This window comes from Diadema antillarum, unplaced genomic scaffold, assembly GCF_040938485.1.
Source record: "Diadema antillarum isolate AM-2024a unplaced genomic scaffold, OU_Dant_1.0 scf00000019, whole genome shotgun sequence".
NCBI classification, from domain to species: Eukaryota; Metazoa; Echinodermata; class Echinoidea; order Diadematoida; family Diadematidae; genus Diadema; species Diadema antillarum.
Window position 1 is genome coordinate 2,381,590 of NW_027270908.1, and position 23,375 is coordinate 2,404,964.

The 23,375-nt window shown below is 39.3% G+C and overlaps 1 protein-coding gene across 1 annotated transcript; it reads left to right on the forward strand.

Annotated features, from left to right (window-relative positions):
- The first annotated feature begins 578 nt into the window (after window positions 1-578).
- On the forward strand, window positions 579-22,025 carry LOC139728586 (uncharacterized). Its single transcript, XM_071639525.1, has 9 exons — window positions 579-6,125; window positions 9,741-9,886; window positions 10,478-10,823; window positions 14,611-14,711; window positions 17,470-17,512; window positions 18,560-18,799; window positions 19,950-20,252; window positions 20,841-20,895; window positions 21,695-22,025. The coding sequence occupies exons 1-9, from the start codon at window positions 899-901 to the stop codon at window positions 22,023-22,025; spliced, it is 6,792 nt and encodes a 2,263-aa protein (XP_071495626.1). The 5' UTR covers window positions 579-898.
- Window positions 22,026-23,375: the final 1,350 nt, after the last annotated feature.

Sequence of the window (23,375 nt, forward strand, 5' to 3'; positions counted from 1 at the left end):
TTCAAACCCATTCTCAAATTAGAAAGATGTATGTTTTTGTCTCGTGCACTAATATCAGAGTTGTATGTAAAGCTGTAAATCTGTACTTCCATGAGCATGTAGAGGTGTGACTTGTCCACTTTTCGTGTAATGGGAATGCACTTACAATGATATCACTCCTTTTACAATGTGTTACTTTGTTTTTATTGCGAGAAAACAAACTTTAGTTTATAGTTTACCGTGTTAGCATAGAACATATTCGTTTAGAATTATTTGACCATTCATTTTGCATGAAGTTGCAGTTGTTGTTTTTTTATGTTGTGATGTGTATAGAGTCTGACCTGTTAATTTTCCTTTCTAATTGTTTGTTTGGTCAATGTTAAATTCCAAGTTATAGTGAGTTTTCTGTGAATTGATGCATAAGAATTGCCAAATCAAGTAGTAGTAATTATAGTGCCATGCATGCTTCAAGGAAAGGCAGTTGCTGAGAATACCAAATAAAACAGCTCAGTAGTCTTCTTTCAAATCTTTATATTTTCTGTAAGAGAGCTTGGCTCACAAATGAAAAATTAACCTTGATTTGGCTCTTCTTCTGAATGCCTTCACTGACTTTGCTGTGCCTTTTTTTTATTCTGTTCTCTCTCCCACCGACACTTCCTCCCACGACACTAACACACCATTTCCCTGGTACAATCTGTCCTCTCCGCACTCTGCCTTGCGCTGCATGCTTCTTTACATGGTCCATATTTAAGGAGATGTTGAATATTCTGATGAGCATGTATCCAAGGAAGAAAAGGATGAAAAAGTTCAGCACCGGCCTGACGTTGGCTTGGAATCTCAATCATCCAGCTCTGATGACAGTAGAGGTGACATTACCTCATCAAGTGATGAGGAGGATACCTGTCTTCCAGAAGACAGGATGACCCTGGATGTCTTGTTAGAGAAGGCTGTACCAACTGTCTGTGATGACAAATCAAGTGATGATGATCACGAAAGCAAAGAAATCCCAGACAATAAAGAAAATATTCCTCCAAGCAGTGTGCCTCTGAAAACACCACTGGACATTTTGCCCGAGAGTGTTTCAGCCATTTCCAAAGATTTACCGACAAGTAAGGAGGATGTGGAATCGCTGTCTGCATCAGAGAATGAGGATGACAAAGACTCGACCACTTCTGGTGAATATGACACATCAATGCCAAAGCCAGTCAATCACGAATACTTTCACATCAGTCAAAATGTTCAGATCAATGGGGATGGTAAGAGAACTTTGACACCAATTATTGAGGATGGAGAGCAAGGTTCTGCTGCCACTGACAATGACCATGCAAAACCATTTGATGATTCTAGTTTGGCAGACAATGAAGTAAATAACAATGCTGCACCACATCTTGCAGAGCCAAAAGACACCAAAGAGGAAGTGCTACCCTGTCAAGTACAAGAAGAGGTTACCATGGAATCTGTTGAGCCAGTGGAACACACAAACAATCTAATGTGTGGAGAAAAGGTGCAGGATCTCGTAAAACCTGAAGTTGAACCCAAGTTTGAAGAGCCATTTGATAGGTCCTACACATCAACATCTGGTAGTGCCTCAACCACATCAGATAATAACACAGACACTCAAGGAGCAGAATCTGAGCAAGATGAAATGACAAATGGCAGCAGGACAAATGTTCCTGTCACCTCGGCTCAGGATGATACCATTTTAGATGGACTGCCAGCAGCAACAGGGAAACTCTTGCTAGAAGTCATTGTGACTGACAAATCCGGAGAATCCCAGGGAGATAATGATGATGATGATGATGAGGACGATGATGTGTTTGTATCAGAGAAGAGTGAACCTCATGTAGAGCACAGGACTGACAGTCCTGAAAACGAGTATACAGATCTGTCAAATCCCAGTGTGAGTGACTATGCAGAGCTTGTTGTGTCTCCTAAAACAGAAGAGCCGATCAAGGAAGGGAAGTCATCAAAAGAATCTTCATCCTCTGAAGATGATTATGAAGAACTGTTGCAAGATCAGAGTATAACTCCTTCCCCAACCAAGGCGATAAAGTATTCAGAGTTCTTGCAAGAGGCGAAGAGGATGCTGGAGGAAGATGATTCCCCAAAAGCTGCAAGACACCCTGAGGCTGAGGACAAAACTGTGCTTCCAGCTACAGCTGCACTCCCATCACTTAGTCCCAAGCAAGATTGGCATGAATTCACAGTGTCTTTGGAGGCAAAGCATAAACTTGGAATTGTGCAAATCACCAAAAAGGAAGAGGTGTTTATATATGAAGAGGTGCTGGAGTGGAGGGAACCCCGGAGGAGTGCTGACCTTGATGAGGATAGTGCAACTTTACGTCAGGATAGAAATGATACTGAGGGAGTCATGGGGCAAGACAACCTGGAATCTTCAAGTGAAAGAAATGATGATCAACCCCTTTCTCTAAGTACATTGCCAGTGACATTGTCAAGAGGCTTATCCACATCTTCACAATCAAGTGATGGAAATAAAGGTGCTGGTGATGACACAGAAAGACCTTTACCTACAAGTACAGTGCATGTACCTACAAGTACAGAGACAAGCAAGATACTTGACATAGCAGTTGCCGCGAAACGTCAAGTTGCCTCACCCGTCAAAGACATCAACGAACACCATAGCTCGGACAGCAGTGAAGGGGAGCAATTTGAAAAGGACAAAGTAGACGTAAAGCTGGAATTCAGAGAGAAATGTAGGTCAAGATCCATTTCATCTGACTCTGAGAGTGACTCTGAGCAATGCCATCCTGAAACACGGGAGCTCAAGGGAGAAGGGCAGCTGGCCAACAATTTATTTGCAGCTGAAGTGCTCCTTCCCATGCAACAGTGCCAAGATTTAGATAGTGAAGATGATGAGGAACAATATTCTCCTTCAAATATCCATTTACAAATGGACCCTACTGATCTTTTCCATGCAGAGATTGTTGTTCCAGAAGAATCCTCAGTTCAGAAACAATCTCCTAAGACTAGTGAAGAGGATCAAAAAGATGAAGCACTAGAAACTCAACCAGAAGATGACAGATCAGACATTGTAGATAGGGTTGTTGTGATTGATTTAGGTCCCAACCTTAGAGCTCCATCCCCTATCACTTCAAGTGAGGATGAACACACTGAAGATGGGGTAACTCTTGGAGTTGTGTCTGTTGCTGATACAGTGTATCCTAGCACTAAATTCCAAGTTCCTCCTAGCAGCACACCTGACTCTCAAACTGAGAAGGATGGCACTACCCTACACAGTACAACATTACTTGACTCACACACATCCCCAGCAGAGGAAGACATAAGGGACATACCACCGATTGAAATAACAGCAGCCAGTCCAGATCCCACAATCTTGCATTGTTACTTGGAATGGACAGAGCCCAGGCAACCTCTGGAATCCCCAGTGTATTCTGATGAGAAAGAGTTCACAGAGAGTGACTTAGAGGAAGCTCTTTTTGATGTCAGTGCTGCTCCTGAGACCCAATCTGCAGTTCTTGAAGCTGAGTCAAATGAGCAAGAGCCAGTAGTTATTGAGGAATTTTTGTCCCTGAAAAGGGAAGAGTACACAGTAATGCTTGCCCCAAAGGTAATGCCAGACATTACACTTGAAATTGATGCCAGGGACTTGCAAGCTGATGATGGTCCAAATACTGTTTCACAGAATTACTTAGCTGGAGACACTTCTGAAAAGGACACAGATCCTGAAAATGAATCAGCTGAGGTCTTAGCTGAGTTGGATGATGATATGGCAGAACCAACAGCCACAGGGGAACACCAACCATTTGTAACATCAATTGAGATTCCTGTAGGCAGAATCCAAGAGAGTGTAGAATCTGCTGCAGCTGCAAGGCCGGAAAGTTCAAGTGAAAGTGGATCTTCTTCACCAGTCATGCTAGAACTACGAATGCCTTCAAACCAGCCTGATCTAGATGAGCCAGAAAAGAAATATGTCACTGTCAAAGTTAAAGTTCAGGCACCAAAGCCAAGGAGTGTACAAGTCTACTTTGATGAACCACAAAAGCAAAGGGAAGTGTTTGCTGTTCACCAGCAGAAAGGAGGAAAGAAGAAATCAAGAAACAGTTCCACTCAGATTGACATGGATGACAGCGAAATTCCAGACTCGCTTGTTGAGTGTAGTGTTGCATCAGATGTTTCATTTCCATCCTTTTCTGCAAATGGTGATGTTCGCTTTGTTTCCACACCAGACGATGACAATGCCCCCTTACAGGCCTCATTCATACTTGATATCACTGATCCACATGGGAGTTCAGAAGATGAAATAGATGACATAAAATGTGAGGAAATGCTGCCTTCTCCAAAGCCAATGACAGAGTCCATCCAGTGTGAAACTCACTTGCCAAATCTCAAAGCTCCTCCGAGAGCAAAGCTCAGTTTACTTCTTGAAGAATATGAAGATGACCTCATTTTGAAAGAACCAGAGGAGGCAGAAGAAGATGAACATGCTACATCTCACAAAATGCAAGATGACAAAGTGAATGTAGATGAACCACCTGTTGAGGCAACGCGAGCTGTGATGCCAGCTGGAAGGGAACTGCAGCTAGACTCTGAGTCTATCTTCTTCTCCAGTGGTGATGATGTTGAGCCACAGGTTCAGTCACATCCTGTGCCATCTGACCTGGTAAGTGTGGAAACGGACAGCACAGAGGCTGCATCAGAAGTGGCATCTTACACTATATCTGCAGCACGGCCAGGCAGCCAAGAAACACTGATCAGAGCCAATATCATCCAGGTAGATCAGGTAAATCCTCTTGAAGCGAGAGATGCTGTGAGCTCTCCCGTGGAGGATGGACAAGATGACTTGGCAGAGGAGAAAGGAAAGGATATCATCTACATTCCTGGTGCAAGCCATCTCCATGTGGAGAGGACTCCCATGGTAGACCTCCTCCAGGAATACGATGACTGCCTGCACTTTACACATTACACAGATAGTGATGAATCTGAGAAAGATGAATTGGGAGAGGTCATCATATCAGGGGCTGAAATTATTGAAGAAGAAGCTGTTGTGGAAATTCGGTATCTCGGGATGGACGAGGCCTCCCCAGGGCTGATTCAAGCTACCCAATACAACGGAGACTCAAAGAGCAATGCAAATCTCCATCGCTTGACACCTGTTGTGACAGAGCATACTGAGAGGGAAGTTGTGGAAGTACACAGCTCTGCTACTATGTCATCAAACTCCACCATCCTGTATAAAAGGGAAGAATACAGAGAAATTGTAACTTCAGATTGGTCATTTTCCAAAGGCATTGCCATTGAGCATCAGCAAAGCGATCTTGATAGTTCAGTGGAGACAGAGGAGCGCTATCCATCATTTTTCACTCCCACAAAAACTAATTCAGAGCCATTTTTCACAGATGATAGTAAGCAAGATGAGAGGGAAGACCCACACTTTTCTCAGGGACTCAGTGATATGGTTGTGGAAGTGGGAGACTTAGCAATATTCCAGTGCCATGTTGGTGGGAATCCTCTACCAGATGTGAAGTGGTACAAAGATGGTCATCCCGTGGAACCCAGCAGCAATGTCTCCACGCAGGTAATGCGTTTTCAGGATATGTTCGTCGAACTTGTCATCAACTCCGCCCGGCTCGAAGATGGAGGGAGGTATAAGGTGGAGATCATCAATCCCCATGGTGTTGTTAGTTCCAGTGCCTTCCTGACTGTCAGATCGAGTAGCTCTTCTGAAACAGAGTCAGATGACTCCTCAGAAGATGCAGCAAGCCCTGGAGATGATCATTCCCACTCCAGCCATGAAGGCAAAGACCAGACTCGATCAAGTGAACGCCCTCAACAGTTGAGATGGCCTGACGATGCTTCAAGTTCTTCCACCTCCAACAGCTGCTTAGAGCTCTCCTCAGCTCCGGCTGCGGAACTCCCAAATCTGTCCGACCCTGCTGCTTCTCTTCCCCCATCCCAATCTGCTTCTGACACCCCTCTCTCACCCTGTTCTTCTGGGCAATTGGATGACATTGCTTCTGTTAAGCAGGGTTTGAACCAGGAACCCTCCAGTGCATGTGGAGAAGTTCTTGGTGAGACACCGTGTGAGGCATCAGTGCATGCTTTGGATGAGTTCTTAGACTCTGTACCCATGGAAGACCAGGATGTGCATGACTCTGTGTCAAAAGGTTTGAGTACAGTGGTTTTCTTTGTTTTCCATGTCCAGTCAATACTGTTCCATATATCGTCTCACACATGCATGCTATTACTGTAGTATTATTCGTCTACACCTGTCCATATCTCAGATTTTGTCATATATTGTACCTGCATATATTTATTTCTTTGGCTGTCACTTATATGCTCACAATCATGTGCATCACACACACACAGTGTTTTGGTGTATGCTGCCATAATGTGGTCCCAGAGATTATAACATTCACTTTTACCTGCCTCAGTCTAGCACTTTATTGATATTTGTGAACTGTTAAGATGAAATGATTTATGGATATATATGTACCCTCCAGGATATTAAGTGATGTTGTAACCTTCAGTGTTTATGCACCTCCCCCCAAAAAAACCAAACCAAACCAAAACAAAACAAAACACTTATTAAAAATAAACATCTTTTACAAGGCACTTGAGAATAAATATGTGTAGGACCAGTTGATTCGAAGATATGTATAATCCTGACAATGATGGCACCATGATATTTCCTTTGATCTGTATTTTAAGATATATAGCTCTACTGGAAATGCCACATCTTCAAACTCCAAGGGGGTGTCCAAAACTCAGGCAATTTGCATACATCATTGCCTGCCCTCAAGACTGAAGTATACATTTTCAATAGGCACATTATGCTAGTGCCATTGACATTTGGAAATGAATGAACGAATAAATTTGATGTGGCCATGGTCCCACAAATGCATGAGTTTATCTTTCACACACAAAATGGATTCCATTTGAATCTGCATGTATATCCATGATAGTTGTTTTGGATCATTTTTTGTTGAGCATTGAATATTTGTTAGGGAGTAAGTGAAACAAGTGAAATTTTTTTTCTTCAGTTTGTTCTTTTCATCAAATTAAGTTTCCAAGTCAAAGACACTAATTAATTCAAGACATACTAGTATGAATTTGCATGAGGCACTCAGTAGCGTAATGATAAGACAGACAAAAACTAATACGAGAGACTTTCATCCATCAAGCAAGTGAAGATTTCATGTGTACAATGTACACATATAGCATATGGTATGATTGTAGCACATGAGGGCTTCTCTATGTGTATAACGATCTTGCACAGACTAATTCCCGTGTCCTGAAAAACGAGGTGACTCTAAAAGAAAATATGATTATTATTTATCATAGTACTTCATTTAAATATTCAAATGAGTTTTCATTCAATAAGACCTAGAGAAGGGCAAATGAGGCAAGATTATATTGTCCTTTTTAAAGTTTTTAAAGTGAAAGCAATACAATGGTTTTGATACAATACATAATGCTGGTAACTGTTTGTCACTGCATGTTTCTACAAGATTGTTGTTTTTTTAATCTAGAAACTCAATGAGACCATTATTCAAAGGGGCAATGGTGAAACAATATTTATTGCAGCAGATATAAAAACAAACATATTGATCATCATTCTCATTCTCACCTTATGTTTTCTTCCTTCATATTTGTTTAGTGGTACCATGTATTCTATGTCATATTTATGGTAAACGGACCACTCTATTAACAACAGGTGGTATATGCTATACAATCCTGTAACACCAGTATTCCACTAACTAAATTTTCAGAGAATAGATTGCATGGTGACATGGGCATTGGTGGTGGTAAAACATGAAAAATATGGTAGAGCCCATCCGATACCAGCACCATTTCATTAACCCACTTGTTACGAAAACCGGGTGTACCCGTTATATTAAGTATACAGGAATTGTTATATTTCAGAGGTAAAGGGTTTTATCAGGTGCTCAAGGGGCCAGCTAATACCAGAAATGTTTCAACTCCACTGCAAATGTCTTTAGATGATTCACTCTTAACCCATTCTGTTTAGGGGCTTTGGACAGTGATGTGTATAGTGCTATTGGGTTTTCTGTGTCAATCGGCAATCAAACCATACAAAGAGTTAATTTACACTTTATGGGAACCATGTGACCTGCACAAATTATGAAGGATGTCGGAATCTTCTGGGGAACAGAATGAAGGGATTGGAGCTGGGTTTTAGTTTATGCAAGTACAATCATAGCAGAAGTATTCTATTACCAATATTGTTTTTTTTTTTTTGTTGGTGGTGGGGGGTTAACATAAAAATATATGAAGAAAGAAAATTTATGCTGGCATGTCATTGGGAGGTGACAACCATGATATTCTGCTACCGTTTCAATTCCATGAGCTGGTACTTAACCCATTGAGGATGAGATAATTTTCTGTAACACATACATGTACATGTCTATTGTATAGACATCTGCCCGAGTATAGTCATGTACTTGAGACTGGTCTTCAAACGGTTTAGATATGCCCTGTATACTAGTGAGGAAAAACTAACAGATAGTGCTGCCTCTCTTGTTGATATGTATTTCACATGGGAAAGACAAATTGCATTCTTCTTCAAAAATATCATGCAGAAAAAAATGCAGGGGCTCTCTTTCCCTTCAAACTTCCCCACAATGTAAACTGCACTCTGTAGATACACTGAACCTCAGTTTATTATGCTGACGTATTGAATCTACTACTCCTGTGTAGAGGTTAACACTTTGACTTTGCTTAGTAGGGTAAGCTGAAATAAGCTATAGGCAAAAGTAGAATGGTGCAAGAAATGATAACAATATTAACTATTTACTAGTTCTTGGGGGTTTGTAGAATAGTATAAAGGTCTAACTTGAAACAAGTACAAATGCCTCCCAATTGTATTCTAACATTGAAATATGTTTAAATCTATATCTATCAACATGGGATCTGCTTTCACATTGTATTTATTTTTTTCACATTTTTATAAGATATCCATATTTCTGCTTGTTTAACCAGTCAATTGGTAGCATATTTTGATTTAATAGTCATCAGTACTTTAGTAGTTGCTTGCGACAAACAATAAATCAAAATCAAAAACTAAAGATATTTACTGCCAATGAGAGTATAATTACAAAAGCCTTTTGCTACAACAGAAACACATTTTTTTTCTTGCTCTAGAGAAGTATGCAAATTTGAGAACTGTCACTCACTACACTGTATATAGTTGCTTAAAAAGCTGGTTAGATCTGATGATACAGAAATGTTAGTAATATGAACACTTGAAATAAGTGTTTTCTGCTTTAATTTCCTGATGTGACTTTATGCCACTGGAAATGCATGTATGTGTGAATGCATAGAAATTGAAAGAATATATTTATAGGAAACATGGCACAAAACTTGTGTTTGTGATCACTGGTAATTAAAGTAATTGTTTGTTTGCTTTTTGTATTTGAAGAGGTCTTTATGTAAAGGAGCAAGCAGCACAAATAGACACACACACACACATATAACATGAATGTACGACATATTATCACTTGCAAACATGTTGGTATTTTCACCAGCCTTGGTTAATTTAAGCGCTCTGTGCAGAAAGAAAAGGGGAAAGAAATGCTTTCTTGTGTCTGATATCTCTAAAAAGACATGATGCACATATATTTATATCATTAATGTATATTTATGCATATATCCATATGTTTATCTACATACAGCATTCATTATTAATGGAATAACAGTTGTATAAGTGTATAGCAATAGAGTGACTCTCTTTGTACACTTGCATCAATTTTATGTGACAGTTTTGCCACCATCTCCCGGTGAGAAGGGTGATAAGGAGAAACCGGTCGAGGAAGTTCCCAAGACTGAACAGCCAGAGACCAAGCAGCTCCAGCCGCAGGTTGAGGAACAGACGGACAACCTCACACAGCCCATCCTGGTGGAGAAGGTAATTGTGTCAATCTAACTGAAATTGCTATGTGTTAACCCTTTCTGTGCCAGGTACTTTGGACAGTGTGTACAGTGCTGTGGAGTTTCCTGTGCCAACTGGCATTCAAAGCACACAGATGGTTAATCTATTGATGCATTCATTGTAGTGTATTTGCTTATGCAGTCAAATCTTAACAATGAAAGGGAGAGTTCATACAGTCGACTTAAATTTGTTCATAAGATGTCATCAGTCAATTTCAATCTTATTAATTTTGGACAACAGTAGACATACCCACAGCATCAAAAAATATTTTTTCACAGAGATACATGTATTGTCAATGGGATTCTGTGAGCATTATGGCATAGCTCAAGAGCTAGGCAGTGATTTTACATAATATGAGGGCATTTAACTTATCAAAACTTTGCATTTTCACTCTCCTAAAAATATGATTACATGTGTACCACTTTTGACCCTGGCTCTGTTCAGAAGATATTTATCTTGACACTCCTTCCTTTTTGAATTATTGTAAGAGATATTGGAAATTGAATTCAAGCTGAGAAAAAATTGTAGGTTAATGTCAAAAATTAATTATTGGTCTGTTTCTTCCAGACTCCCAAGGAACTCCTCGCTGAAGAACTGGAGCAGGCCACTTTTGCCGAGCAGCCCGAAGTGATGCCACCCAAATTCGTCAAGCCCATTGAGACGGTCGTCGCCGGAGACGGAGAACCGGTCAAGTTTGTCGCCATGGTAACAGGCAAACCACGCCCCGAGGTGAAATGGTTCGTGGATGACACGGAGATCAAGGACGAACCCGAGTATGAGATTGCCTACTCCCTGGAGGGCGTGGCCTCCCTCTTCCTACCAGAGGTAATACCAGAGGACGAGGGCGTCTACATCTGCAAAGCCATCAATGAGGCGGGCGTGGCCACGTGCTCGGCAGAACTCTTTGTCGAAGGTTTGTGCACTTTTTACTTCTCTCTGCCTGTCTCTATCTCTCTCTCTCTTGCAAGATCAGGAAGGCCAATTGTCAGCAAAAGTCTGAATTCAGGCCCTGGCAGTATCAAAATTCAGACCCTTTCGTTTACAAGGTACACTGTAGTTTCATAGAGATCTATTTCAGACTCTCTCTTTTGTTCTAACTGACATCCCTGCAGGATATATTCTACAGTGTAAGTAGAATTTTTTATTGCCAAGATAATTAGTCTTGCTTTCAAATTGTGTGATGACCTGGTTATAACAAAACATAAGATTTCTTGTTTGTGTCAAAATGTTTTCAGTAATTTGACCTACCATGAAAACTGTGTGCAGAACACAATCATGGCAATAAACTTTTCTGCAGTTAAGACACCCACATTAGTGTATGCTTCTCTCATTTCACAAATACGTAAACATTTTGAAAAGAAAGATGTGATTCATTCAATATTAATTGTAAAAAGCATTTTGTGCTGCAAGCATGCCACTCATGCTTGACCTGCACCTCAAAAATTTTCTTTAATTTCATTTTTTGTATTGTCAGTAAGTCGAAAGACAAGTCTGTATTTTAAGAGATTTTTTCAAATATGGATGAGAATATGAATAGACTAACTGTATACTTTTCATGAAACATCAGCCAAGAAGATACCAAGTACGAAATATCTGTATATATAGAGCATTTTATAGTTAGGAAGGGGTATTTAGAGTGCTCTGATTACAATGACACTATAAACAGAAGTAAAGCCAGCTGAAGAGAAGCCAACAGAAAAGCGAGACCGTGGCATCATCGAGATCGAGGTGGTCGACCAGCAGCCGAAAGAGGTTGCCATCACCTTGGAGCCACAGCCGGCCTTGGATGAGCGAGGAACAGCCATGGTAACCATGGATGTCACCGACACTCGCGAGCCGCGGGAGATCGAGCTGGAGTTCAAGAAGCCCGAGGAGGAGACGGCTGCCATCACCATCATGGTACCCCCTCAGTTCACCCAGCCGATCGTCTCCATCATCGTCAAGGATGGACAATCTGCGACGTTCACGGCAACCGTCACGGGGACCCCGCCTCCGGAGGTCTCCTGGTTCCGCAACGGGGCAGAGATCGTGCCTGAGGAGTGCCCAGAGTTCACCATCACGCTGCACAGCGGTGTCTGCACCCTGACTCTGGAGGAAGCCTTCCCAGAAGACTCCGGAGCCTTCGAGTGCCGGGCCACCAACCCGGCTGGCATAGCAACCTGTGCTGCCAAGCTGGTCGTCATAGGTTGGTCCCATGTTTACGTTGAATGTCTCCCGACCTTGATGCATGAGCCCCAAAGTATCGGTTCAATCATTGTTTATCAAGGATCACCTTGCCTTTCAAGTAAATTTTGTCTGACATAATTTTCATTTTTTCTTGTCGTGAGGTGAATGTGACTGTACAGATTCACTTTGCCATTTCCTTTTCAAAGTATCCATAGCTGAGTTTGCATGGACGTAATGCACTAGTTCAGTCAATGTTGGTGAACACATACACTTGTACAACTCCATTGTAAGTTCTTTTGGTTTCTTTTGACATAGTTTTTGATTTTATGTGCTACTGAATGAATGTAGTTCCACAGACATGCCATGGGATATTACGCTTGTGTTCAAGGTATGCATGGTGGACATTGCATGGACATTTGTGACTTTTATGTCATTTGGGTAGTGTCTGTCATTCCCATGCATGTGTAAAACTTGTCTGAGTAGTGAGACGTCATGATCTGCATTCATCACCTGGCTGTTGTGTTGAGATCATCTTACAACAACTTGATATATGTATAATGACAGATTATTACCAATTACCAGATTATTTTGTTTCATCACACATTGTAAATAATTAGTAAACTGTTACTGTTAAAAATATCCTGTCACCGTGTAGAATGTCCCATGCATCTTGTTCTTAATTTCTTTACTTTTGCACACTTTAAAGAATAAGACATTCTTTTCATCGTCTGGTAGTGACATCAAAACATTAAACTTCAATATTTACTTAAATGTAGAGAAATATAGAGCTGTCTGGCTTAACTTGGTTTTGCTAAACTCAGGACTCAGTTGCAAATAATAGAATGCTTCCTAATGACAAGTGGTAGAATAATTGTATAAATTCCAGTGATTATGCAATGAGAGACTCTTTACTAAATATATTCATCCAAACTGCGTATTAAAAAATTGTGTGAACAGCTATAAGATGTTGATGCGGGTAGCATTTGATGCCCCAAATCAGGTTTATTCTGTGCAATGAGAATTCTTTGATTTAGAAATAAATCTGAAAACTGTATTTACCAGCCCCCATGATGTTATTGCACTTGTAGTCACAAGTGACAGTTTATGGCTTAAATGCATAGATCTGAATATGTTGAAATGTATAAATAGATGTAATAATATACTATAGAAAATATAATCATATAGCTGCATTTTTTTTGCTCAGATTAATGTTAATGCAGGCATTTCTTAAAACCACTTTTAAGATCTTTTTAATCAGATATTGGTTGTTTGTACATAAGAATGATGATTAATGATATCATATAATCATAATATGAAGTGCAAGTAAGAGAATGCTAGGTGTAATACTAGTCTTTGTCTTACAAGTGTCTTTATGAATCATATTCTGGTTTCCTTTGTTGATGTTAAAATAGATACGATTTGGGATTTTCAATAAGTTATCAGTTTTGTGTGCAAGTTTCCTCTTTCTGCACCATTTTTTTTTCTAACATGAAGGCCAGGCCATACTGCTATAAAAGATGTGCTGATATCTATTGCTACACCGTATCTTTGTTGAGAATGTGTTTCTCCGCACTGCATGTATCACAGTGATTATTGTCCTGTATGTCCTGTATGTCATTATTTTTTTTTCAAGTTATGCACGGGTATACATGGAGTCTTTTTGCATTTTTTCATTATGTATCGATATTGCTGTGATTCTTATACAGTATTATAGCTTGACTTGCTTGTTTTTTCCCCATGTCATTTTTCCCAATATTGTCTTCTCTCGTTTCAAATTAGTGCAGCGAAAGAGCAATTTTTGTGTAAATATGATTATTGATTAGTATTTTGTTTGTGAGAAAGAAGAAAACATCAGCATTGTGTTGCCTCACCCAGTGCTACTGTTGTATTGTAATTCCACATCACACATGTACATTGCAGGATCAATACATTACATAACTCATACCTATAAGCATTGGATTTAGAACTTTGTCAAAGTATTGTGCAGTTTTGTAAAATATCTGAGAAGATATGATTATGAAAATGATGTGGATTGGTGGAAGACCAATATTTAATGCAATTTTTAATATAAAGTACTCTTACAGATGCAGGACACGGTTGACATTCATTAGACATTTGGATACATGCTACTGTTTTCTCTGCGTGGGTCTGCTGAAATATGTGCATTTATCACCAAGTTATTGCATGTAATCAAAACTTCTTTAATCCATTCTGGATTAAACTTGAGCATACTCAAACTAGAATTTACAGTTTGTTATCAACAAAATAGATTGATTGTATTTCATGCGTGAATCTTGATTACTCATTGAAAGATGCAATCAAAATTATGTTTCATGATTCAACCTTTTTGTACTTTGGTAATGAATGATTGAGAGATTCGTGTATATTGGCATGCTCCGTTCAACTGTTTTGCATTGGTACAATAGTGATTAAGGTTGTAGGTGACAGTTTTACACTGGTTTCTGACATGATTTCTTTGGAATGTTACACACTACACTCACACTTCTGTTTTTTTCTTTTCTTTTGATGAGCAGAGGAGAGCTCCACAGAGGTAGACACGGAGGTGGAGGTGTCATCAACAAAGAAGGTCGTCACGGTAACCCAAGAGGTGCAGAAGACTGTGGTGGAAGAAGAGGTATGACTTGGAGAGCTCACTTTCTGTCTCGATGTAATCTTTCATGCAAAATAGAACACTTTTCTGTTTTCTTGCTGTTTTCTTTGTGTATTTCCTGTTTCTCTTAACCCATTGAAGACAAGCTGAATTTGCTTTGATGCACATTTTCAGAAACACCTACCCAAGTATACTCGGGACTAGTCTTTAACGGATTAACTACTTCTTTGAAGCACAGCACAAAGATTAGTCTTCACCTTACAATTTATGAGTGCATTACACAATCAACCCTATTTGGTTCTTCTCTGGTTTTTGCTGTTTTTCCTCAAATTAATGATTCTTGCATCAAGTTGTTTATTACTGCAACTGATTGACAAATTGCCCTTCATTGACATAAATAACCTCTAATTATTCAGTGTTTTAGTAGCAGCCATGATAAAAAAAAAAACAATCATAAGCATACATACTCCGGTTGCACTCAAGCCCACAACCTTCTGATTGCTACTGTATGATATGCTAGGATGTGACGCCTGTCTAGCAGTCAGGATGTCAATAGTTCCAGTTCTGTCTGAGTATGTACAGGCAGTGGCGGATCCAGAGGGGGGCGCGACTGGCACACGCCCCCCCCCCCTTTATTTTTCTTTAAAAACAAAAGAAATACAAAGAAAAAAATGAAATGAAACCCGGAAGTGGCACCAGAAATATCAGTTGTGCCCCCCCCCCCCCCCTTTACAGAATTCCTTGATCCGCCCCTGTACAGGTGTACATGTATGCCCATGAATTTTATCATAGCTACCACTAAAACACTGAATAATTGGTGTTTATTCATGTTGACGAAGGGCAATTTGTCAGTCAGTTTGTTTTTTGTTGTTTTATTTTTACACTAAAATCCCTTGAGACCACAGGAAATAACTAATATCTCCGGAGTGATAATCTAATGAATCAAACTCTTCTTATAACTCTGAGAAATACATTTGTATCATTAAGATGCTCTTACAGTAGTTTGCTTGAAAATGGAATGTGTTAGACAGGAATGAGAATTATCTAAACAAAGGATTCCTCCCTCCTCCACACTACTCTTTCTAAAAAAAACCAAACAAACTTTTTATTTGTTTATAGAGAATTGACTTCCTTTTCTTTTCATACATTTGTAGTGAGAAGAAATGGGTAAGAAGAGACTCTGCATTGAGTCACCTGCAGTGTATTTCAACATTTGTGACTCGTCACCACAAAAACTTGGCTAAACTTATTGATATCCTTCTTGTGACATTTCTGAAAATCTTTTCTTCAATGATGTAAATTTTTTCTCATTTTATTGCTAAGATGTATTACTGTTTTAGTAGGAATTCCAGCCCTTAGACTAACATGGTTTTGGAAACATTAGCTGTGGATGAAGATGCAATCTAGTTTACTGGAGATTCAGCATATTAATTCACCAGGTTAATTCAAAGCACTTTTAGTAGTTTCATGTTTCATAAAAAGCTAAAAAGTTGTAAGTTTTTGAAATAGTCTGTAATTTTGAATGTTGGACATGGTGTAGTTAAGATCAAAAGTTTTTATTCCTCTGCAAATATTTGATTTCTTTCTTGCAACCAAATTATGTGATGTCATATAGTAGTTGTCTTGACTTTGTTTTTTTCCCACTTTATCCAGTAATGTTGCATCTGCACAGCACTGTTAACAATTTTTGTGAAAGTTAATAAAATCCTCATGGGATCATACATGTCTTATATTCCTGTTACAGAGTTTTAAGTACAATGTACAGCTGTATGTGTCTCTGACTAATGTCTATGTGTGTGATTAATGCTTGCACGATGTGTTTGATTAAATCTGATTCTAATATAGGAGGTGCCTGAAGAGAAACCTATTGAGACTGTGGTGAGTAAAAGAGAGACTGGTGATCAGTTGTGATGTGCTATACTTATTAGAATTTCAATTATTCAGCACAAGAACTGATCACCAGTCGCTCATATGTCGTTCATAACTTTAAGAACAGCTTTCTGAAACACCCCCTTGGGCCCTTTTCATAAAGCTGTTCGTAAAGTTACGCACAACTTTACAAACAACTTAAATATGGCGAGCCAAGTGGGTTTCCTAATCATAGTTAATTTCAATAGGTAAAGTATAAATTTGCAAATGTATTCTTAGATTTACATGGGTAAGCACACATTTTTCGTTGAAAGTGTATTTTTGCCCCAATGTAGATGAAATATTGACATACATTGTACAGTCGTACTTTGTTAAATTGTAAGGAAAAATAAATGGGCACACATATTGGCACTTCATATTCCAGTCATTCATAATGTCATATATAACTTTAAGAACAGCTTTATGAAACAGGGCCTTGGTTTAGCAGAGATTTTGGAGTGCAGAAGCCCCTAAAAACAAACAAATTTTTAAGAGTCACTTTCCCCCTTCAATGTGATTCTTTGCACCAGCGCAATCTATATTGAGTCAGATGCAGAGTGTAACTAAGAGATCAAAAGATGCTGATTACCTGATGTGAGTTATTTTTGCAGCATGTAAACATTCCATGGTTTATGTTTGTGGTCATCAAACTGTTTTTCTGTCATATGCATAGGAAGAATAGTCAGACTAGTATTTGCAACCTCAATCATTCATAGAATCCAAGCATCTCATGCAATCAGTCACGATCGATACTCTGATATTGTACAAAGTGTGCATTTCTTTTTGTAATCCCCCTTGCTGCTACTTTTCAGCTCATTTTCGATCAGTCTGTTACTTTCATTGGGTGACTAATTGCTCTCAATTTTATTTACAGAAAACCGAGACAGTGGAAACGGTGATGGTAGTGGAGCCAAGTGGTACGTACACACCTCATACCAGTAATGAACCATAACCACAGATACTTGTACCTCTTGTCCATCCAGTAGAGATCTATGTATTAAAGGTAAAAATGTATCTACATGTTTGTACTAGTCTGGATACACAATGGATGGAACCATTGGACATGAGAAGCTTTGGTAAAGAAAAACAAAAACAGAACATTTAAATGTTACAGCCATGTTGAGTTTTAACAATCAAAACTTGTATTCACTTATGCCTTGTAGGCTATTAAAGGAAAAAACATGCACAAATTGAGTATGATTTAGCCCTTTCTATGCCACGGACTTTTGACATTGTGTGCAATTCTATGGGGTTTTCTGTTCTAACAAGCACTTAAAGCACATAAAGGGTTAAATCAGTGCAACAAGCCTTAAAAAGTTACAATGGCGGAATATTTACTCAACATACATTTTATGTGCCTTGATGATGATGACAATGATGATAAGGGACATTGCACAGCTACTACTACAATGATATACATGTACATGTACTCTATACCCAGTGTTGTCCGTCACTGAAAAGACCAGTAGGTGTGCATTATCCTTTACAGTGCTTTAATGGTATTCACATCCGCTGGCCTGCTCATCTTAGTGATTTGGCACATATATTCAGAAACCGTCCTTAAATATGGATTATGGAAATACCGAATCTAAATATACAAATGTACAGTACTTTGTGTAATCCATGTCATATCACCTTATTGAAGAACTGTGGTATTCTTTCACCTGAATGGGTTGTCTAACCTCAAGCAAAGGTCAGGTTTGGGGACAATTTAGTGACTCATAATGAAAAAGTTTTAGCAAGTTGTAACTATAGTAAGTCCATGGGCACATACAAATGTAGAGAGTTCATTGTACTGTCACAACTCTACTCTGCCGTTTCAAGACTGACTACAATTGTATAAAGATTAAAATCAATCAGCAAAAAAAAAAAATCATCAGGTTTAAAATTGCATTGGCTAGGGTATCGATTTGATATTCTGTTCCACAAATGCCATGTGCTTCCTATATATTGCTGCTTTTCAGAAGCTACAACCTACATCGCCATCGGCAACTACCTGGCGGAGTCAGACCAGGTGATGTCGATGCGTGAGGGCGAGCAGCTGACGATCCTTGACGACTCCCACGGCGAGTGGTGGATGGCGCGACGCGACGCCACTGGAGAGGAAGGATGGGTGCCCAAGGGATACCTGGCCACCGCTGTCCAGTACGATGACCACCTGCGTAGCCAACTGGAGGAGGTGGTCAAGGAGATGCCCATCGATGGTAAGGTTGGGTGTGGTCATGGGGTGGGGATGTTGTTGCCATGGATACGCATGCATTCTTTGTTCATCATCTTTGCTCTCAAAAAGAGGTGGTCCTGTCTCTCTTGATATGATGCATTCTCTAGGGTGATATAAAGTAAAGACAAACCATGTGAAAAGAGCATTCAAATAAATTTATTTAATGACCAGTGTTTTGTTCTTTTAGATAAAAGAATTTACATGTATTTGTATGTGATTGAAAAATTCAAGAAAGAAGAGGGTAAAATGTTAACAAAGTGTTTGAAGAGGTGAATTTTATTCTTTGTGTTGCATAGAAGGTAATGTAAAGTGTATACCTATCTACGGTACATATGAGTGGATAATGATTCTTTAGCACATTCTGAAATTCCAAAAGACCACATTGTACATGTATACATGTATGTACAAGCCTTATCTGGTTCTAGTAGACAATGGATTAGAATGATCTACAGTGTATTTATAACATCCCAGAGTTTGTCATATAAAATGTACAGTCTTCAATATTGAAGTTCATAAGGACTAATGGTTCTCATTTTGTTTTGTTTCTTTCCACTCTGCTTCCATTGCTTCTTGATTGGCATTTCCTTTTTTATTTCTCTGGCTCCTTTAAATATGGATGTTATATTCCTTTGGGGCAACGCCTTGACTAAATCGCAATCTCCTTTCGCTACCGGTGTGCCTGGTATATTAAATATGCTCTTTGAACTATGGCAAAACTTTCATCATCTTTTTGATTCAACTTGGCTTTGTGACTGGTTAAAAATCTGCAACTTAAACTTTATTTCTTCTCATTCTTTCTTCTGTACTCATTCTGCAAAATGAAAACAAAAATAATATTTGCATTTTTTTTTTACATTGAACCTTCAAATTTCTCCCATAAATATTCTGATGGTGTATTTTTCTTCCTCTGTCATGCCTACTTAAATGATGCTGTTTGATTGATCGTCCGCCTTAAATTGTCAAAACTTCATGTGCTCTGTACACCTTCCACTTTCTTTTCTCTACAACCTTTCTCCTCCATGCGTGGACCTTTTTCTCTGCATTCCTCCTTGCTTTCTGGCTTTCCTCGTTTCTACTCGCATACAAAATAAAAACAATGCCACATGTAGCACTCATGCATTCTACCCACCCAGAAACGCCGTTCGAGGGCGAGGCGGTCGCCCCGGAGATCCTCAAACCCTTGGAGACGATGAAGGCCAAGGACGGCAAACCCATCACAATGACATGCCACATCAAGGGCACACCCACCCCGACCCTCGCCTGGTTCCGCCAGAGCACCCCGATCCCAGCCACAGAGGAGTTCAAGATGGAGTATGACGGCGAAGTGGCCAAGCTGACCATTGAGGAGGTCTACCCCGAAGATTCGGGGAAATACACCTGCGTTGCCAAGAACCAAGCAGGAACAGCCTCCACCAGTGCAGAGCTCCTCGTTGAAGGTGAGTGTTTAGGGGTGCACCTTTGCAGTTAATGACTGTCATTCCCAAGCTTGTTATAAGTACAAGTACTGCATCTTTTAATTTTAACCTGTTGAAGACTGGTCCTGAGTGTACTCGGACAGGTGTCTGTGGGAAATTCATGTTGTTGCAAAATCAGCCCATCCTCAACAGGTTAACTCACATGTGTAGATGGCCTCTGACAAAAGAAAACATGTACAGTACATGTACAATGTACACTGCTGTACCAATGTGCATTTATGTGAGGTGATGGTAAAGATAGATCTTGGGTATGCTTGATTGCAACCACCTTTGAAGCCAACATTCTTAAAACTGTGTTGACCAACCATCCCATTTTCTTACTGTAATGCTAGTGGGTTTTGATGTTTTTCTAATGCTTTTTTTTTTCTTGGGGGTGGAAGGGGTGGAATGTTTGTTATTACATTTTGTATCATACGTATTCAAATTCAACTTTTCATTCCTGTATTGATGTGCTCAAAGATGCCCATTCAAAGCACTACATGTTACAAGTGTAAGTAAATGTTATTAATTTTTAATTTCACTCAATTTTATATTCTTATTTTTTTTCAGTGGCCCTGTCTGATGCTGAGAGTGATGGAGCACCCAGCAGAAAGAGTCTATCAAGGTACAGACTTTGCATCGGATATGACTAGGTTTGAAGGCATAATTCACCATTTGCAGATGAAATAAAAACCCAGCATTAGTGCTTTAAAATAGTTCTAGGAATGTGAGTTAGGAACAGAAACAACCAATGTAAAAATTTGAATCAGTATAATCAATGTTAAGTATTGTTGAATATGCATGAGGTGAATGATAGGTATATTAAAATGTTTCCAGACTAAACTGTCTACAGTTATGGTTTATTGAGAAAAATACTGATACACACATTATCTCCTTAAATTTTAGGCCACATTGCAAAAACTTTATATGGTAGGATGTTTTGTGATACAACAGACCTATACATATGCATCAAAAGTGATATCTTGAACATTTTTTAAATCACTGCTCCCAAAGGTAAACAGGACCTTTAAGCCTCTCTGTGCCAGTGACTTTGGACAATGTGTGCAACGCTATGGAGTTTTCTGTGTCCATTGGCACTCAAAGCATACAGAGTGTTAACAAACCACTTTCCACAAACACACTAAAAAACAGGTGAAAAAATACAATGTACAACTTTTTACCTATAAAATGTTGATGGGTGGTTAGATTTTGTAGAAATTCAGGCGCAGAATATTGTGCTCCATTAACAAAGGAAATGACAACTTTGATTCTTCTTAAAGAATCTCATTCTCTGTGGTTATGTGATTCACAAGAAAATGCCTTCTCCCACTGAAATGTATCTGTTCACTATGATTTATATGTATGAGGAGATTTGTTTTGGATGATACTAAAATTCTTTTTGATGATTGTCACCTTTCCTCCAGGGAGTCAACCATTGAGGAGGGTGAGGGAATCAAGCCGGCCTTCATGACCGTCGCCAAGAGCATGGTGGTGGAGAGCGGCCGCGAGAAGGTCTGCTTCGAGTTCCGCCTCATCGCTGCGCCTCGGCCGCAGATCGCCTGGTTCAAGGACGACCAGCCTGTGGAGGAGACTCCGCGGCGACGGATGAGCATGTACGCCGACGTCCATCTCTACCATCTCTCTCTGGAGCTCACCGACATCCAACCAGAGGACGAGGGAAAATACCGCATTGTCGCCACCAACAAGGAGGGCAAGGCTGTGGCATCCGTCTCCCTTGAGGTCACACGTGAGTAATCCAAAAATCATCGTCGATCTGGAGTCCCGTTTCCATTTCAGTGATTACTTAACTCATAACATGCTCATTTCGTGTCTGACGTCACATTGTACAATGTATTCTTGACAGTAACATTCACCTCATCATGCATGTGCTATGTAATTCAAGACACACATTGACTCAGTTATGTTGAATGTGTAATTTTTATATACTCATACATGCACTTCATAAGTCGCACCAACACAGTACAGCTATGACTTCATCATGGACATTGTGGACATTGATGGGGGCTGTGATCTTGTCACTGTGTGAGAATGAGTGATTATATGTGTTTGTTCTGTCTTTGTGAATAATGTTGTGATTTTTGTTATTTGATGATTCAACGAAGGCTGTGTGTGTGTGTGTGTGTTTCACTTGTACTATAAAACTTTTGTCATTTTCACTTGGAGAATGGGAACACATCAATACCGGTAGAATCAATATGCACAACAATGAACAGGGATTTTTATCAAAACATCAATGCACCAGAACAAATGTATCTCATATAACTTCTCTTGATTTTTAAAAGTTATTGCATATCATGAGGATTGACATTCACTGATCCAGAAATTAAATTCCTCAACAAATAATGCCTATCGACACTGTCGTGTTAGTGTGTATGAATGTGTAATTGCTTTTAATCACTAACAATAATCCAATACTTCTTCTCCTTGTATTGCTTACAATGCTGATATTTTCTCTTGAGCAGCAGCCATTTTCCAAAGGTACAGACCCACACTAGTTTAGATGGCTGTAGGATAGTGCAATGAATGTGTCTATTCTTTGTTCATCTCAAATTTGTGGTATTTTCAGTCTACATTCTATGGCTGTATCCTCATTGATTTGATAACTTTTTTTTGTTTTGGTAATACATGTGTATTTGTTGATATTATGTGTGTTATTTGATTGTAATAATTAAGTTTTTTTTTCCTGGAGAGGGGAAGTTTCGGGGGCGGGTGTATTTTCTGTTCAAAGAGTTAATATCCATAGATTTATGTGTGTGGCAATATACATGTACATGTATTTGTTTGTTTAATGTGTGTCTTTAATGTAAATCATATTGAATAATGATTTATTAAGATCGATCTGAATTCGATCCAAATGCTCAAGTGCTTTACTTCCCCAAGCCCAAGAGCCAAAAGAAAAATATACAATGTATATCCTCCTGTGCAAATAAATCGTACTGTGGTCAATGTGTGACATTACTTCCCTTGCCTATTTCATATGTAGTGTAATTGCTTTCAATGTAGTTTCCCTATTAAGTTTCCCAATTAAGTGGTTTACATTGTATTTAATTATCTGATCTATGGTTTATGATGCGAATATACAAT

Bases quoted from the DNA above. Each gene is read 5' to 3' on its own strand.
- LOC139728586 (XM_071639525.1), top strand. From the start codon at position 899: ATGACCCTGGATGTCTTGTTAGAGAAGGCTGTACCAACTGTCTGTGAT. The intron at 6,126-9,740 runs GTTTGAGTACAG...TTTATGTGACAG, and splicing joins GCATGACTCTGTGTCAAAAG to TTTTGCCACCATCTCCCGGT. The intron at 17,513-18,559 runs GTACGTACACAC...GCTGCTTTTCAG, and splicing joins GATGGTAGTGGAGCCAAGTG to AAGCTACAACCTACATCGCC.